The sequence below is a fragment of the Neopsephotus bourkii genome, unplaced genomic scaffold (assembly GCF_033783945.1).
Source record: "Neopsephotus bourkii isolate Nb327-2 ecotype Australia unplaced genomic scaffold, CSIRO-AGI_Nbou_v1 NB_114, whole genome shotgun sequence".
In the NCBI taxonomy this organism is placed as follows: domain Eukaryota; kingdom Metazoa; phylum Chordata; class Aves; order Psittaciformes; family Psittacidae; genus Neopsephotus; species Neopsephotus bourkii.
Window position 1 is genome coordinate 816953 of NW_026900631.1, and position 14339 is coordinate 831291.

The window sequence follows — 14339 nt, forward strand, 5'->3', positions numbered from 1 at the left end:
AACTGTAGCATCTCTGTATTTTAGCTGTAAAGCATGAGTAAAAATGCTTCTGTGAAGCATTCTTTTGCTCCTTTCAGATAAAGCAGCAGAATAACTGGTCAAACATAACGGTTACAATACAGAGAAGTAAAACAAGGCAGGCTCTGAAAGGAACATACAAACCAAGCAGCATTCTCACTAAATGTACATCTACTTCAGACTTAAACTGGACATTTTCAATGACTTTGCAAACATGGCCCTATATAAGCTGGGCTTTTCCTTTTTTTTTCTCTTAAAAACAGAGGTACTAACCTGCGAACAAACTTGGAAGTTATCTTGCTTATAATACCAGTTGATGTCCCTCTTCTAGCATGTGCAAAAGCACCGGTTTCATGTGATGGTGAAGCAGGCGGTCCATTGTAAGTGGCATTACGCCGCTCCCTTAGCTGCTCACCATGGAAAGTGCTTCGACTTGAACTCCCCCGAGGAAAGCGGGTTCGGTCTGGAGTGGTAGTGCTAATACTATGAGCAGACGGGGAAGCAGCAGGCACTCTTTGAGTTGCACTGCTAGGAAAACAAACATAAATAAAGAAAAAGACTGTGCTAGAAACCCTCCTACATGACAACCATTTCTCAAAGATAGGAAAAAACCCTGCTCTTGATTCCTTTTTCTTTAAGCCTGATTCTGCTACTTATTTGCCTTTATGATTCATACTTAGAAATAATCAAGATATATGTTCATTGTAAAATCAAATTGTCTCAAGTATTAAGAGCAGTTAAAAAATACACACAGATAACAGGACAAAAGGTAGAAAACTCTGTAGTAAGATCTGAATATGTTCCCAGTCCTCTTCCTGAAAACTATGCTCATCAAAACCTTTAACACACAAGCACTCCAAAAGCTTAACAGATACTTCTTAAGAAGTAATAATCTGGCACAAATAAATGCATAAAGGTATTTAGGCAATTAACAGTAACTATACTACAGTGCTTTTAAGACAGAAATGAGCCTAGCAATCTACAAAACCGAAAGGTTAGCATTTCAGTGTCTCACATGAATTTATAGTGGCCTGTGTTGTACAGTCCTGTCTAAATGAGTTAAATGTTTAACTACTTAAGTTTTCCAGAAGCATCCAGAGGGAGGCAGTCAAGGGACTTAACTATATTGAAAACATGTTATGAACAAAATCAGGCTTAAATTGTCTGTAATGCCCACACGACTTGAGTAACCTGGTGTTCTGAGACAGAATGGAAAATGACAGTTTTGAACAGACTGCAATCAAAGTAGATCATGGACTGAACAACAGCATTTTTGAAGTGCACAGCATTAAAGAAATAGTAATCAATTTATTACCTTGGTCTGTAAGCTTCAGTGCCATCTTTGATGGTTGGCAGTGTTACTTTTATAGGATGACCAGAGGCAGACATAGACTTTTGATGCCGAGGCCGTGTTGATACAGCAGAAGCTACTGCAGAGCCTGCGGAAGACGTGCTACTCGCAGACATTTCTGTTAGGCTTTTACCATGGCAGCAAGGCAGGAGGGACGGACAAATGAAAAGAAAGGTTAGAGTATAACACCACAGCAAACAGGGAAAATGACAATTAATTTCTTCTTTTAGTGCTATTTAAATAACCAGAAGACTGAATGACCCGGCTGCTATAGTCACCTTAAGGAAAGAATATAGAATTCTGAGAAAATTATGTTCATCCACAAATCACATCACCATATATGTTAAATCAGGCCTTTTCACTCCTCCCAAGATTAAAGGTTACACACACATTATTCAAAGTAATGAAGAAATACCACAAAGAGTATATGGAAATAGTAAAAAAACTGAAAAAAAGAAATTTGCAAAAGCCTTAAATAGATTGATTAAATAGAGTCTCCTTTTGTGAAATGAATACCCTTATTTTCAGTTAGAACTCCAACACCTAGAACTTGAAACAGTTGGAACTGCTGTCACATTATCACTTGGTAGCAAGTCTACTTTCAAAGGATCAAGTTGTACCTCTCTTCTGGACCATCTCAGCCACTGCTAGGGTGAGCCAAAATACAGTTCTCTCTACCCTGCTTTGCCTAAGTGGCAAGGAAGAGATGAAAGTAGCAGTAAAACTATCTTATTAATTTTTAATATAAAAGTCAAATGACTTTTTAATACAGAAGTCAAACTACAGCTTTGTCTCCACAAGCATAAAAAAGCTTGCATTAATAATGTATTAGCAAGAACAGTCCCAAAGCTAAATAATACCTGTAGCAAAGAGGTAAAGATTTAGTGTGAGTAAGCCAATTACACAAGATTTTCAGCTACACCAAATACAATCACAATGTACTACAGGAAAGGCAAGTATACAACTCAAACAAAAATCCTTAATTTTTCAGAATCTGCTCAAAAAGCTGAACATACTCATTGCACTTATGAAAGGAACAGGGATTAAGAGTTGTCTTTTCAATGCTATAGAAAAAAAATTAAATATAAATTTAAAAAATGAGAAACTTTAGAAATAAAATCCCTTCTCATTATGTTTTTGGTATTAAATCTATTGCAGGAAAACCTGTATTCATTTTTGTGAGATTAGAAAAATTACTTAAGTATAAATTTTAATCCTAAAAAATAGGTTCTTATTTCTTAAAAAAAAAAAAAAAAATTGTTGCAAACTTTGTTCAAATATTTTTATCTATAGTCAAAAATTTGGAAAGATGCTTTTGAGAGCACCTAATAATTTGGAATTAATTAAATACTGAAAATCAATTTTTTTAATGTACCTTTTTATATCACTCTGAATAGCTGTACTTTACATGTTCCATTGCTCATTTTGCTATAGTTCAACAGCCCTATACTCTTGCTATTTTCAAAATTAAATGCATAATTAAAAAATTCAGACACCAAGACAGAAAACAAAACTAAACTAATTTACTAGACGGTGTTATTTCATGCTAGGGATTTTCTGATTCACTTTACCCTTTGTTATTTAAGTAGCTAACACTAAAATAAAATCAGAGTGAAACCTAATGCTTTAAACTAAAAAATATCCAGTTTGCATTACCCCCCAGTAAAGCCAATGTTTATTTTGCAGTCAGGTACACGGTTCAACTACCACCAAGAATGAACAAAGGATGTATCTCAAAACCCCCAGTAATTGTGGCAGTGTTAAATACAATGATATTTAACAAAACGCATAAACAGTGTAGTTATCATCCCAAATACACATACAACTTGGTTACCATTTCTACTAAAATACTATTTTAGGCCAAAAAATTGTACCGTATAGAACTGACAAGTCTTAACAATTTTAACTTTGATTACTAGAAGAAAAGGAAAGGGATCAGGCTTCACTGCTCGGGCGATCCAACGAAGTTCTCCATAACAGAGTTGTCTATTTGTTTGTAAGCAGTTACTTAACTCACTGCTGCAAGACAACCATTGGTAATAAATGCGGATCCATAAAAAGAGACAAAGGCAAATCTACACATTTACTTATAAATTTCATTACAAACATAGCAATTGTGGTGGAAGACAAGATGAAACTTCATGTATTTTGCACCATGCTTCATAATGGTATTCACTAATTGCATAACCTGCTTCTCTGTGCCTCAGCTCTTGTACCCAAATTAGTAAGTAATAAAAGTTGAAGAATACCTGTTGTCCTTCCCATTCTGTATTGCAGAATAGCGATCTGAAGAACGTTCACAAACATAAGTGTTCCTCCTTGTCATTCCACTACCAGAAAATACATTACTCTAGAAGAAAATTAAGACAAAAATTAAACTAAATACCTTCTTCTACTGTATGTTATGTTGCACAGAAATGCCAGAATTGGAAACAAATAAAACCAGTTTCATCCATTTATGTATATTCTTAATGTCTTCAAATGTACTAATCTACTGAAACAATTTATATCAGCTATCTTTGCCAATAACTTATTCACCATCTCTTTACTGTACCATTGAGAGTACAGTAAAATAAAACAGAGAGAAACTGAAATTTGCTGACACTTGCTTTCTTAAGTATTATTATCCAATTCCTACATACTGTCTTACTAAGTTATTTGTCTCTGGGATCAAAGGAACAAGCTGGAACCCTAGAGAACACATCTATCTGGCTGGCTGAAAGACTTCCCTGCGCAGATTAAGTTGCCAAGGCTCCAGCCTTACAGTTAGTTGCCTTCTGTCAAAAGAGGCTTCAAGGGAACAAATAGAAAATATTCTTAATCTGTGTCTGTCAACCCAGAAATGATTACGCAGATAACGCCAGATGTGTCTTGTAGCAGCAATAAAAATAAAACCAAATAAACAGAATAAAAAATACTGATGGAACTTTCCTTGTTACTGATTTCAGTTTGTGCATACTTCATAGAACACTAACGTTCTTCTCCTCCCCTGCCATGCACAGATTAGCTGCTGAAGACTTACTTGCAGTACATGCTGCACAATTCTGGTTTTAATACAGTACATATTGAATATGCGGTGAGAGAGGTTTGCGAAGTACTAACCTAACATACTAATACACACTGGCAAGATTTCAAATACTCTAAATTCGGGAACTGCAGGGCATCATGAACTCTGCAAGACTTACTGTGTGTTTAGGTCTCCCTCATCTACAGATTTGCAGCATTAGTATCACCTCCCAGAGATGACTGAATAAACTGTTTCAAGGCCAATGTGTAAGGAAGATTAACAACTGCACTTATCTGGTTTTGGAATTAAACTCTTGCAAGCTAGACAAGTATGACTGGAGGTGACAAACTTGTTTATAAGAAATTCTACCTTCCCTAACATCACCCTTAAAGTTACACAGAAGTATTTTAAAATTATCCATATTAAATTTGCTTTGTTCACTATAAACATCTGAGTTTTAAAAAGCAAATTTATTTTTTTTGTAAGCTTCTTAACCTTAACTACTGTTGAAATATCAGACACCACTATTCCTTAATCTGGCCCATTACAAAGCCTCTTACTAAGTCCCCAAAACACAAATACTGAAGTTGCCATTAGCAAGTAAATCAGTTTCTTATTCTTAATAGCAAAGATATCCCATTTAATTAGCTCTCAGAAAGCAGAGAAATGCTTTGATACATCAGCTTGTACCATACGTGACTGTAGTCAGCTCTGGGGCAATATAGTTTTGGGAAGGCTCAGATATGAAATCTGATCTTAGAAGCCACAAAGTTCCTGCATATAATCCACACAGCCATAATTTCAAAGACTCTTTGTGGGGATAAACAATTTATTTTAGATTTGAAAGAGATGTTTAAAGCACCTGGAGACACAGCCTGTAGAACAGCAAGAGTTACATGAACTTCAGCATCTATTTTGTTTAAAGAAAATTCCTGCGGAAATGCATCTAACCTCCCTAGAGTATCCAAGATGGGAGCCAGCATGTAGAATCCCAAAGGACAATGAGAATTCTTGCTGCCTGTGCTAAAAGGTGGCCAGAATTTTTGTATTTAATACAGTATGCCTCCTAAATAGCATAAAGTGTACTTGAACCTTAATTTACAATTCCTTCTTTTTTTCCCTACATGAACTCTTGCTCCTAAGTAGCTGATTAAACATTACACAATATTTTTCCATTGTATAGCCTAAACACTGATACTACTGCCCATGAACTTCCACAGAGTAGATGATTTCACATTACGAGAGACAGATTCTCCTATTTGGAACAAAGATGTCTAAGGCAGTAACATGATACTGGTTTACAAAACTGTGAAGGATGTTGTAACAGAAGAACTAGAAAATAAATTGTTTCTTATTACAAGAAACAGGCTGTAATTCATAACATCAACAGGCACACACACCAGGGGAAAAGTAGATTGTTCCCCTCCACTCCACCTTATTTGTGAAGTCCAAAGAGTGGTGGTTTCAGAAAACTAAGCAAAGTCACAGGGAAAACGTTTATGAGGGATATTACATAGTATTATTCAGATGAAATCTCTGATTCAGGAAGTCCCTTGGCTTCCTTGTAGATACACAAGCATTAGAAACCAGCAACAGAGCACTCCATATTGGCACTGTTCTTATGTTCTTTCCCTAAATATCCACTATTTGTCTTGACAGATCTTCAGTTTGCCCAAGTGCAGACATCCTAGCGCTTACTCTTACGTTAGTGTTAGAAAAAGTAAAGTTGTGGGGGAAGGGAAAAATTTATTTTAAAGACATCCACTGAAACCTGTCTATTTCTGTCTGCCAGCAAAAGTTACCAGAAATAGACTTAGTGGCTTATTCAGTAACCATTATGTCTATAGTAACCTTATGCTGCAGATTTTGTTTAAATAGGGAAAAATAAATATAACGAGGCAAAAGCACAAACACTCACACTGGGAACGGTAGATTTTTTTCTTTCTGGACCCACAAGTGGACTTGCAGCCATTTCTCCTTTGGATCCCACTGTAGTGCTGCTAAGTTTGCGTGAGACATCCTTGTCCCAGTCTTCCTTCTGTTCACTTTCCACACTATTTGCCTGAGCCCTTTTCGTGTATGACACAGCAGGAGGAATTGAGGGACCAACTGCCAAATAAAAACAGAATTAATAAATACCTAAAAATAATCATTGCCATTTTCCTGGCCAAAATAGTTCAAATATAATTCCCTGAGCCCAAAAAAGCATTTGAACAACTACAACTGCAAACTCAGCACATACATCAACCTATTCAATTGAGGTTTGTCAGGTTAAGTTTTTTACCTACCCTCTCTTCGCAGTTCAGAATTAGTTCCCATTTCACATCAGGATGTAAAACTTAGAAGAGTATTTTAATTCTAACTTTAAACACCATGGAAGGTCCTTTTCCCCTGAAAACCCTAGAACTATTTTGTTTAAAAGCATGTTTATGCTTGGAAAATAACAATTCTTTCCCCCTTACCATTCTTTAAAATGCTTTGAGGCAAATTCTCCATCTGTAGAATTTTACATTCCCTTGAAATAAAAGTCACATTAGCTGATCATCCTCACAATTTTCTCCACACAACCCCCCCCCCCCGTAGCCACAACAAACTACCGCAGAGGGAAAATGGTAAAAATAGAAATAATAATGTAAATTAAGGCAGAGAAAAGGGAAATTTTTAGCATTTTATAAATATTTCCTGTAATTTAACAGTTCTCTCAGGGGGCGAGGGGAAACAAAAAATAAAAAAAATCACCGTGTTAGTTAATGTTTTAAAATGTGCACTCCTTTTTGATGTAACCACTTTCACCAGAAAGTATTTCCTTAATAATTTTCAAAATTGTTGTCTCTTGGAGACAATTTGAACCCAGCTCCAAATGCACTGGTAAACATAATGGTTTACTGCTTTTGACTCTATTCCAGACCAGTATTTTGCCATTACTTCCTAAACACAAAACATCCTCAAGCTCTTATTTAGTGAATAAAGCAAGTACCAAGTTTAAAACATTAACTCTCTAAGTGACATTGACCCAGAATTATGACAGAAGCATTCATACAAATAATAGCATCACATTGGAGCACGAGATACACAACAAATGCACAGAGTGGTGGACCTGCCAGGTTCACAAAACACTGCACATTCAGACTTGAGTTGTGTATGTTACTTTACTTGTTGGAATGTCATCCCCACCATGATCACTGAAACGTCGTTGTTTCTGGTTAGTTGATATACTCCGCTGGACCTTCAGGTGAGCAGGAGACTGCACAGAACTGTTGTTGAGGTCACTGCTAGGACGAGACCTTTGACCCAAGTTGCTGCTTGTCAAGGACTCACCTCCTTCAAACTAAAAGAAAAAGTTTTCCAAAGCATAAATTCAACATTGCTGGTACTTTCAGAGTATTTTGAAGTAAAGAGGTAAAATTGTACCCAGAGTTTAATTTGATTCAAAATGAATTTTATCACTTCATGTGTGTTTAATAGTTAAACCTGCTTTAGCAGGGGGGTTAGACTGCATGATCTCCAGAGGTCCCTTCCGACCCCAACCATTCTGTGACTCTGTGTAATGTCCTTTAAAAACACAGCTAAAGCTAAGTTAATGAATGCTGAAAACAAAATTAGCAGACTCCACAGTTACAAAACTGTGCTATTTTAAAACCTAAGCCAAAGAGTGGCTCCCTCAACTCTTTTTTTAAACTTAAAAAGCATTTCTAGCTTCAGAAAAATTTCAAAATGCAGAGTGAGTCAGAAGGGCTAAAAAAGAAAGTACTACTGATTCAAGGATCCCTTTAACACATCTTTATAAGGCATATAACTCAGCCACCGGTTTGTTGATATCTAAGAAGCCTAAGTTGTAAGAGCAAGCAGTGGAAAAGACAAATAGCCTCTTCCAAGCAGTTTAAGTCAAAATCACGCTAGACAGATTCCCTCCATGCTCTGCCATCACAAGGGAATTCTGGTTCAGAGATGTTGTGGGAAAATGCACACAACAGTGCACATAGTGGATCTACACAGTCTTGGAAATGAAGGAAGGCTAATGAAGCAGCAGGAAAAAATTCCCTTCAAAAAGAAAGCCATGGTCTTGATTTGATTTCTTGAAAATCCCTATGGTCCTAAAAGATCCCTCTAGCTCCAAAACAGTCAAAATATTTCTTGTCACAAATATATTAATGGCTATCATGCAGTTACTTATTAAATAATAAAATACACTATAAAACAGTACAAGTGAGAAAGGCTGAACGCATTTCTGAGAAATAAATGATGTTACATCTTAGAAGTTTGAGGAATAATTGCTCTAGCGAAATTAACTATTTCAGATTTTAACTGTAAATGCACATGACAGGAAGAAGATTCAGCACTTAAAAGTCAGGCCACGTCAGATTAACAGCTACCTTTTTAACAAAGCAATTCAACAGATTTACAAGCAAATGCAAAGATACTATATTCAGTCTATTTCTTCATATGGGAACTAACAACATATCCAAGAAAATATGAAAAGGGAAAGACATGAGCAAATTATCAATCAATTTTTTTAACAGAAGATGTTGCAAAAAAGTTCAGTAAAACATTAATCACCAGAATATTCAATTCAGCAGATATAAAGGTGAAAGAAGACATAAACTAGGTAGTACTTACTTCAGGTGGTTTTCTGCCTAGAAGTAGGTAAGTAGCCATGACTTCATCATACTTTTGGTTTACTAAAGATTCATGGATTTCTTCTCTTGAAAAGCCCATTGTCACCATTATGTCTAAAAGTGAAAATAACTAGGTGCATTACCAGAGTAAGTGGTTGGGTTTCCTGACAGCTAAATAACAATGAAAGTAGCAAAACCCCTTATAATTTAACACGTAACTGTGATTGAACTCAACCAGCAACATCTTTGCTGAGCAAAACAAAAAAGACTGCAACTCCCCTCCTTTCATGATTATGCTCTTGAAAACTCTCAACTATGTTATTCAACAGAGTTCAATGTTATTCAACACAAAATGTTATTCAATGGCAACACTGGCAAATAGAAACTACAACCAGCTACAGGAACAACATAGCATCTTTCTCTGACCATGCCTGATAAAAATAGTTGCTCGTTTCCTTCTGCATGCTGAATTATGTAATCTTATTTGTCTTTTACTATGCTTGTAGATTTATGTCAGCTCTATGAAGTCACAACAGTAGCTATAAAGAGGGCATTGTAATGAAAATGCTCATTTAAATAAAAAGAAAACATTTTACTTGTAGGATGAGATTGCATGTCAAATTTGGCAAGAGATTGGATCTTGTAGATTTGGATCTACAAGATGAAATTGCCTGTGTACATTAGATACGACATCCTTGTAAAAGTCTTACCTATTCTCTTAGTGTCATTAAAATCTGGTTCAGGCTCAGTATACGGCTTTAGTTCCTCTTCTTCATGGCCAACATTCATCCACCGATCCTTCATAATTTGCTAGGGAAAGAAATGAACTTCAGGTCAATATGCCATTTACCATGCCCAGGGAAATCTGCGTGAGCTGGTCTGGGGAAAAACAGCCCTTAAAATTCATAATAAACAGAATTCTGCTCTTTTACTCACACCTTTCCCTCCCCTCCCATCTTACAGTTTCTTCTTTATCTTTCACATTCTTTAGTCTCCATTAGTTCACCCCCCCTATTATTTATCCTTTACAATACCTACCCACTCAAAATACCAGAAAAACTACCAAGAGGAAAGAATCTGCAGTTCATCACACAAAAATCTTCCATTTGTACCCTTCACTTCCACCATCTCTTAACCTCACCTTGCTGAGTGCCTGCCACTCATGCCCTTATCTTGGTTAAAATCCCTAGATATTACTACAATATCAAGTGTATCACAATCAGAAACTCCTTCAAACAGGAGTTCTTCAAACACTTCAAAGGAAGTGTTTACAAACTACAGAATATTTCAGGAGCTTCCTAGAGTCTTTCATTTCAAGATTGTGATGCCAACTGGTCACTTTATCCTATGGATCTTTCTCCCCGCACTTGACCTAAATATGTTCACAGTTTGGCTGAAGTGAGAAATGCCTCGTAACTCTCTCAGTGCCGTGCAGATATTTCTTTCTGCATTCTTTGGAAAATTTCCTCTGCTGTAGCTTGGATCTGTTTATAAGCCTGCCAGACTGATCAGCTGGAATCCTAACCACCACCACAATCTCTCCTTATGGATATATTAATCTTTAAAACAGCTAAAATTGGTTTCCTTCCTACAGCAACAGGCACACATGCCTCTTTAGGGACATTCTCTATTATTGCTCACTAGGTTGACAGGAGAGTGAAAGAAATCAAGCTTCCCACAAGCTCCAAAAATGCTTTGCAAATACTGAATTAAGTTATTTCTCACAAACAGCAAAATACTTAAGTTTCCATTGATACAACCAGATTCTTTGTATGCAGTGCTGCTGCCAAATTACAGACACAAATAGCAGTATCCTTACAAGAACAATACAGAACTCTGTACTTGGGCCAGTTAACATTTGGCTGACAGTAAGACTTACAGATTTGTTCAAAGTTCTGCCACAGGATTGAATTTTTGGCTTTTGAAGCGGGAGATAAAAGGGAAGGGATTGTGTACATGTATTCCTTTATTGTATCTCTGGCATAGAGAGCACAAGCTTCTTTTGCAATAGCCTTTGGTTATGTATATCCAACCTTGCAGTAACATGACAGACTCCCCAAAGAATAGTATGTGGTATCTGCAATTACAATTTCCTTTAAGGACACTGTTAATTAAATGTAAAGTTTAAGCATGATAATGCGTCTGGATGATACAAATCACACTGCTCAAATCCTATCTCTGTTTCTCAAACCTTCCTGAATAGTCAAACCCAACAATTCCCACTTACAGTTTTTCCTGTCTCTTCAGTAGGTGGATCACTTCAATGTAATCTGCTCCAGGTTTTCCATTTGTTAAATATGTAAACTTCTGCTAGCTTCTATCTTTTAAATACATGATCTCATAGGCACGTTGAGTTATTGTACAACTCTTAAAACAGGCTCTTAAACTCAAGCATTCTGAAGTGATACAAATGATCCAGTTCCAGGATCAGTATTAAATCTGTGTAAGTTCTGCTGTGCTTTCACTTGGCTGATTCAAGAGCAGCAGTCTTGGTCAAGGTGAAGATCTGACCCAAACTGTATTTCTTAAAGACCAACCCAAACTGAGTTTTCAGTCAATTAGGTATTACTGATGAGGTTACCCTCAACTTTCAGGAAAACAATTTAAACATAATCTGGCTCAAGACATGTCTGTCTCAAAATTATTTGTTTTATTACTCTGTGAGCATAAATCTGCTCTGTGGGAATTGCACAGTGTTGCTTTGAAAGAACTGAAGACTGGGAGGAGGAGGAATTCTTTGAAATCCTGATAGTTAAGAGAGATCCCACATTTTCTGACAATGCATTTTTCCCCATCTCATCCTGTGAAGATTTTACAACAACATTCTCTTGCTTCTAAAATGTTTTCTCTCTGCTGCAACCACGAAAATGTCTAGATGAACCATTTCAATAAACATTTGCCTGGTCCTTACCAGAGGAAAAGTGCTTAGCCTAACCCATATGGTGCCAATCCTGTGTCAGCCTCAGCTTTGATGTTCATGTCACTGACAAACATGCTATTGAATGGTGAGGGAAAAACACACATGGGAACTGAGCCGGTGGATGGCTGGGACTGAACAAATAATTAAAAGACAAAGCACAGACAAAAACCCTCCCCACCTAAGAAGAGATTGTCTTTCTGCTTTTAGAATCTACAAATAAATATGCACTTACATTATAAATATGTATTTTTAGAAACAGAAGAAATAATAATTTCTTTCCACAGTACAAACCATGGCTTTCTAAATCAACATACACGTGGTTTCAGGGACGTTCATATTTTAAGAGCATTTGTGGTGTCTCTCTCCCTCAGATTAGCAAACTGATCAATACCCGTGATAATCAGTATTTTGGTACTGATCCACAGCTCGAGACCCCCTGTCACACAATAACATTTTCTTGCTCTCTGCCGTATAATCAGACTATGCTGTTCCAGCAAGACTGCTATCCAACACATCTCTCTAGGGACAGGAAGGAATTTTAGGATAACTGGATAATACTACAGTATCTAGAATGAAAGTGAAATTAGATCTCAAGAGAAACTGCTGAAAATCTAGAAGAAAGTTCAATAAAAGGAAAATGTTTTTCCTAAACCTTAAAACACGACACAGAAAAGCACAATCTTTCACTATCTTCAAGTCACTACACTTACCATTATGTCCTCTAGACACTAGTAAATACATAACAATTGAGTATCAATAAAGAAGAAGCCACCATTCACTATTGTCTTCAGCGCAGGTTTTACTAAAGCTACAGTCACAAACCAGCATCACCTTGAGGTAAGTTGTATGCAGACACAGCTCACTAAATGTTTGCTACCTTAACACAGGTAGCATCCATGTCAGAAAGTCTTAGTCATGCCATTACAAATAAAAAACTGCTTAAATGGGATTTATTCTCTGAAACACCATCCACTGCTGCAGAAGTAGGCAGAGAAAGATGAAACTAAATCACTGGTGATTAACTCACATAAATACTACTTTAAAACCATTCTATTTATCTTCCACCCTACTTTCATCTCTGTGCTAAGCAGATGGTACTTTCAGGAGTCTATCTTGGTTAAACAATTCACAAAACAGAGCAAGACAGCATTTAGAGTGAACACTACACAAAATATTTGCTAAAGAGCAGCTCCAGAATCATCCAGTAAGTACATGCCAGTATAGCAATCTTGAATGAAAGAAACCCTTAAAAACACCAAACCTTTTAGCCATATTACAAAGCCTAATTTACTACCACCACCACCAAAATCATAACTCAGTAGAAATCCTCAAAACAGATTTTAGCCGAGGGACACAGTAATAATACATGTTAATTTTCTGGCTACTCAGAAACAGAAGTACCAGAAGAGGGAAAGAAAAGGCTGCACAGAAATTACTGGCAGTCACTAGTTTATCATTCATTGTATTCTTAAGTGTTTGTCTGCATTATGGCACTAAAACAAATAAAAACACCCACATAGTTTTCAATCACAGTTATCCTTTTATCTATCCCTTTATAAAAATCATGCCAAATATAGTAAATTAAATCAAAATGGCTGATGAAACTGCCTGCTGCTGGTTTTGGTCTTCTGAAAAACTCCCAAGAATAAGATATTTACACTCTTGTCCTTCTTGCCCCCATTTTGAACTACCTCCATTACCCGACTGAACAAGTGGGAGCGGTCTGCATGTTGAAATACTCTTCAGTTATAGTCTTTAGTCAGTTGCAATTAAGGTTACACTTTCATCCATTAACATTTTATGTTTTCAAGATGTTTTGGGGAGTTCCTCTCTCACTCTTTTTTAAACAAAACTTTTGAGTCCTTAAAATGCAAAGAAAGTACCTATTGTGAAAAGCAGTCTTAAGCAATTACTGTATTTTATTCTTTCTTAATCTAAGCCCCCTTTTTTTCCCCAAGATGAGATTACTTACTTCCAAGCTGCCTCGTTTTATTGGATTCAGTACTAGTAGCTTCTTAAGTAGATTTTCACAGTCTGTGGACATATAGAATGGGATGCGGTACTTCCCCCTCAGCACTCGCTCCCTCAGTTCCTTTAAAATAGAGTTTTAAAACGTGAGCCCACTAATCACAGATAAGATTTAAGGAGACTGAAAGCCAAGCTTTCATACTGCAACTGTACCTTTAGATTCTGACCATCAAATGGCAACGATCCGCTTACTAGTGTGTACAAAATCACCCCAAGGCTCCACACATCCACTTCAGGACCATCATACTTCTTTCCTTGGAAAAGTTCTGGAGCTGCATAAGGCGGGCTTCCACAAAACGTGTCCAGTTTATTACCAACTGTAAATTCATTACTAAAACCAAAGTCTGCAATTTTAATGTTCATGTCTGCATCAAGAAGAAGGTTTTCTGCCTAAGAGAA

General features: G+C 36.6%; 1 protein-coding gene across 9 annotated transcripts in view; it reads right to left on the reverse strand.

Annotated features, from left to right (window-relative positions):
* MARK1 (microtubule affinity regulating kinase 1) overlaps positions 1–14339 on the reverse strand; it is a 58332-nt gene that overhangs the window by 6191 nt on the left and 37802 nt on the right. For 5 of the 9 annotated variants that reach the window (XM_061365213.1, XM_061365181.1, XM_061365249.1 and 2 more), the window contains 9 exons: positions 14094–14330; positions 13885–14004; positions 9703–9802; positions 8994–9106; positions 7530–7704; positions 6295–6485; positions 3619–3719; positions 1334–1495; positions 292–546 (listed from right to left, as the gene is read on the reverse strand). In XM_061365213.1, coding sequence (XP_061221197.1) covers positions 292–546; positions 1334–1495; positions 3619–3719; positions 6295–6485; positions 7530–7704; positions 8994–9106; positions 9703–9802; positions 13885–14004; positions 14094–14330 — 1454 coding nt within the window. The remainder of the gene's footprint in view (positions 1–291; positions 547–1333; positions 1496–3618; positions 3720–6294; positions 6486–7529; positions 7705–8993; positions 9107–9702; positions 9803–13884; positions 14005–14093; positions 14331–14339) is intronic. The other 4 variants (XM_061365219.1, XM_061365203.1, XM_061365197.1 and 1 more) reach the window with 3 other exon arrangements.